Source organism: Myotis davidii, unplaced genomic scaffold (assembly GCF_000327345.1).
Source record: "Myotis davidii unplaced genomic scaffold, ASM32734v1 scaffold32, whole genome shotgun sequence".
Lineage (NCBI taxonomy): Eukaryota > Metazoa > Chordata > Mammalia > Chiroptera > Vespertilionidae > Myotis > Myotis davidii.
The window spans coordinates 5,574,761-5,579,564 of NW_006286587.1; the positions used below are offsets into that span (position 1 = coordinate 5,574,761).

General features: G+C 43.4%; 1 protein-coding gene across 2 annotated transcripts in view; it reads left to right on the forward strand.

Moving 5' to 3' along the window:
• The window catches only part of PLCB1 (phospholipase C beta 1), a 631,360-nt gene that overhangs the window by 496,670 nt on the left and 129,886 nt on the right, over window positions 1-4,804 (forward strand). For both annotated transcript variants that reach the window (XM_015560268.1, XM_006758081.2), the window contains exon 11: window positions 604-686. In XM_015560268.1, the coding sequence (XP_015415754.1) occupies window positions 604-686 (83 nt within the window). The remainder of the gene's footprint in view (window positions 1-603; window positions 687-4,804) is intronic.

Genomic DNA, 4,804 nt, shown 5'->3' on the forward strand with positions numbered 1-4,804 from the left:
CATCCCCCGAGGGCTCCCGGGCTGCCAGAGGGATGTCTGACTGCCAGCTTAGGCCCAATCCCCTGGGGAGCGGGCCTAAGCCAGCAGGTGGTCATTCCCCAAGGGGTCCCAGACTGTGAGAGGGCACAGGCCGGGCTGAGGGACCCTCCTGAGTGCACAAATTTTTGTGCACCAGGCCTCTAGTACAAATATATAAAAAACAAACTAGTATATAACCAAATGCCAGCAGTGGTTTGGTTCAAAGGGTGAATTTATGGATGGAAATATTTGCCTTCTCTTGTGTAAGTTTTTTGCAATATGATTAGAGTTGGGTTTTTTTATTATTATTAAAAAAACCAAGTAGATGTAATGAGAAAATAGAACCATTCTCCTTCACCAAAATAGTTTTTTGGGTGTGTTCTTTTTTGTTTTTGTTTTTTTAACCTTGCTAAGAATCAGAAAATTTAGAGTGCAGCAGCCTTAACAATCCCTTCTGGCCATTTCAAGCCGTTTGATACTATTTTACAAATGGAAACTATAACCATATTAATGAGTATAACCCCAATGAAAAATAGACACATTAAAATTCTGGTATATTGAACATATATGTGTTCTCATTTTTAGGAAGTGATAGAAGCAATCGCTGAGTGTGCGTTTAAGACTTCACCTTTTCCAATCCTGCTTTCATTTGAGAATCATGTGGACTCGTAAGTATTTAACACATGTAATAGGAAGTCTTTTTCCCAAATAGGGCATGTTTAATAATTGTTCATCTGATGTAAGATTATGTGACATTATTAATGGTGTTCTTTGATTATGTTATGTATTAGGTGGCCTGTTTTCATCTGTGTAAAATAGAATTCATTCATTTAAATCTCATTTATGTTAACATAATCCATTGGACTTATGAAATCTATTTCCATGCCATAGTAGGATTCTTACAAGGCAATGGAGCACATTGCCTTACATAATATGAGTCTCTATTTCAGGGGGCACTTTTACAATCCTCCTCCATTAGCTCCTTCTGTTGCATGGAAATTGATGGTCATTTTAGCCATGCCACAATGGAGAGTTCCATATATATGGGAGCTGGTGCAGGGACAGCTGTAGATTCTATTCTGCCACTTTGCACTTATACAGAACACAGACCACCAGATGTTCCCGCTATCCTCTTCCCATTGGTGTCCCCTGTTTGTTAGTATTGGCAAACTTTTTCCTATTTCAAAATAGCCTGCACTTATTTCTGAGCTACACAAAGAAAAGGAAGTTTCACTTTTACTGTTTTATATTCATTTATGACAGAGGACCAGCGTAAGACACGTTTATTTCAAATACGTGGGTATTAGTTTGTCATGCACTTCATTTCAAGAGCTTCAAAATGAAAAAGTCTAATCTGCATTGAACCAAAATTCAAGCAACTGAAATTCTTGACCATGGAATTAACATCTAAAGATGATGATGGATCAGTGGCCATCATTGCTCACACCAGCATTTGGGAAGTCGTCCTCTTTCATTTCAAGGACCAGCCAGCAGCACCTGTCCTGATCACAAGGTCCTTTCTCCCTGCTCATTGAAAGTCCTTTCCAGGTCACTAATTCCTTCTGCCCAACTAATTTCCACACAGGCTCCACTTCAGTAAGTCTTAGGGAAGCAGGTTGGTCATGAGCAAATTTCAGCTTCAGGAAATTCCTAAGCAGTTAAATGGGATCATCTGTTAACATGTATGTGGCGAGAGCCCTTACTTCTAGTTTGTCCTCGGGAAACCTGTGTTACGTTTACCAGCTCATGATTCTGTTTCATTAGGAAACAGTCACCCAATGGGTGATGTAATCATGGGGGCCATAATTTTTTAACACTTCTGCGGGTCGACTGGAGAGAAAATACATTCTTCCCTTACGTTGCTTTTTCTGTTCTAACGAAAGGGAGCAGCGCCCCTTCAGTTGCTGCATTTCTTACCTCATTTCCTGCGACAGCCCTGATTTACAGCTGACTTTCCGGGAGCCTTCTCTCATCTCTGCCCACCCATGTGTAACGGGGCTCTCGCAGTGTTTTAGCATCTTTCTCCCAGGCACTGTAATTCCCAGACTTGTTGATGGTTATTTCCTTTGTGGAAGAATCTCTCTAAATCTAGCACCTTTATTTTCTTCAAGAAATATTTCTATGTCAATGAGCCAAAGTGAAAAGCTGTTAACAAAATGTACAAATCCATTCCTGATGATCACGCCCACTATGCTGAGTTCTCCTATAAGGTAGCCAGAGAGGTATCAACAACCAAAACCACCACACACATAGTAACAGCCAAGATTCATTATGTCCTGAGCAGGGTTCCAAGCATAAGCCCATTTAACCCTCACCACAAATCCAGGTGCTCCTAAGAATACATATCATGATTATGATTGCCCCTATTTGACAGATGAAGAAACTGAGTCCCAAAGAGAGTAACTTTCCCAAGGCCGTTCAGCTAAACCATGACAGAGCTGGGACTCAAATTCAGCTAGTCTGGCTTCAAACATGGGTTTAGCCACCACCATCCCCACACCTAAGCAGAGGTTCACGAACCTTGAAAACATCAAAGGAAGACCATGAGAGCCTCCACAAGGCACCTGCCTGCAAATGTTCACATTTCTGTAGTTGTACCCTTAACCACAGGACAGTTTTTGCCATCTTTTAACACCCGTCATACGGAGAGCCCAAAGGGCATGAAAGCTAAGCCTATGTTGCACACAAAAGCAAAAACAATAATGCCATAATACTGTTCTTTCTGGTTTAAAACATGAGAAATTTAGTTATTAAAAGTTTATGAATAATTCACGCGTAACAAAAGAAAACAGGAAAACAACCTCTGGATGTCCTGCTGTTTATCTCCGACCGTTGAGATAATCCAATGGCCGTGAAATACGAAGATACTGACTTCTGTGGTGGGAGGAAGTTGTCTGCTTCATAACCCTGTTGTCCTTGAGCTGCACATAGCAAAATCGCTCAACCACAGCCCTTTCCTGGGAGGACTGTCATGCACCCTTTGAAATCTGATAAGCTTTCCCTTTGCCGGCAAAACCCTCTGCTTGACACGTGGGCCACCTCACCTCATTGCTGAACCAGGAGCCAGACATCATTCATCAGCTTCAGCACGAGTTCCCACTAAACCTAGATGTAACCTCAGAATCCTTCTCAACACAGAGGCCCAGGGACACAGCCACCAAAGACGCCTGAAGTCTATGTGCTGTCTCTAGTGAACCATGTTACCCTCCTGCAGATAGCAGGCTGCGGATCTCTGGTCCATAAAACTCACGGAATGTTCTGGTTTTCTCTCCAAATATCTGCAATCACCTATTCATGGATGACAGAGGAGGATCCACCACCAGTTGCTGGCAACTTCTCCTGGTCCACCGGCTACCTTCAGAAACCCACAAAATGTAGATTCCTGAGCCACACTCCCCACTCCTGACTTCAAATTTCTAGAAATAAGCCTTGGAAAAGTCCTAGTTCACTCCCATGCTCCGCCTAATTTGTGAGCTAGCACTTTCACAAGAAGAATTCTACACTGAAATCCGAGGAAGTAACGTCGAGCCATGGTTCAGTCACTGGCAGTGGGAGATTTGCCCGGGCTTTTAATTCCCATGCACTGTCAATGCCTCATCTACAGAGGAGGAGCCGGTTTAGTTCAATGTAAAGGACTGACCCCATGAAATGAGGCACGTTTCTCGGTCAGAGAACTGACCACTTTGCCAGGTGCCTACACTTTATTAAAACACTGCAGGTATTTTAATATGTCTAGGTGTTTCTGCGGTGGTCTGAAGCTCAAAAATGTGGATGTGAATATTTTCCTCTCACTTCATCTCCATGGTAGCCACTGTTGATACTCCCAATGCTATTTCTGCAGCTCTGACCCGCAATTAAAGCAGGTTTGTTTTCCACGGTCCTTTTCTATTCAGTTTGCCCTCTGTTCTGCTTCAGCTTCCTGTCAGGTGGGCATGTGCGCTTGTGGAGAGCGTGAACTGCCTGGTTACCGAATAGGGCGCTTTACTTTTTCTTGGATACCTACCTCTTGTCCTCTCCTTCTCTGTTGATTTTGAGGCAGGTTTGTAAAAAGTCTAGGTCAGACGTAGATCTTTGCTGTACAAAGTGTGGTTGATCCGTGGAGCAGCACCGTAGGCATCACTGGGAGCTTGATTGAAATGCAGTCTCAGGCCCCACCCCAGACTCTGACTTCTAAGCCTCATTTTCTTAAGAACTACCATGATTTGAGTGAAGCCTGAGCTCTCTGCTCTAAGCACTGCAGCCTGTTAACCACCTGCCTTGGAATTACCTGCAGACATGTTACAAATGCAGGTTTCAGGCCTCCACTCCCAGCCCAGTGAGTCAGGGGACTGGAGACTAATTCTGCTACCTGCAGCTTTAACAGCTTCAGGTGACTTTAGTGCAGTGGTTCTCAACCTTGGCTGCACATTAGAATCACCTAGGAATCTTTTAAAAATCCTTTTAAAATCTCAGAAATCAGGATTTTAAAAAGATTCCCAGGTGATTCTAATTTTATGGGGTGGGGCCACATGTTAGTAACAAAGAAACAGAATTTCTGGAGGATGGGGCCCAGAAATCAGGATTTTAAAAGATTCCCAGGTGATTCTAATGTGCAGCCAAGGTTGAGAACCACTGCTTTAGTGGAATCGGGTGTAAGATTGTGCTCCAGAAAAATCCCTTCTCTGGGCCTGGAGGACTATTTTACAGAACACAGAAATCTGCCTGTCACCTGCAAGGGACACTTGGAACGTCTCCCTCTGCTGGTGAGAATATTGTTCCCTGAGAAATCCTGAAAGCAGGGCATTCC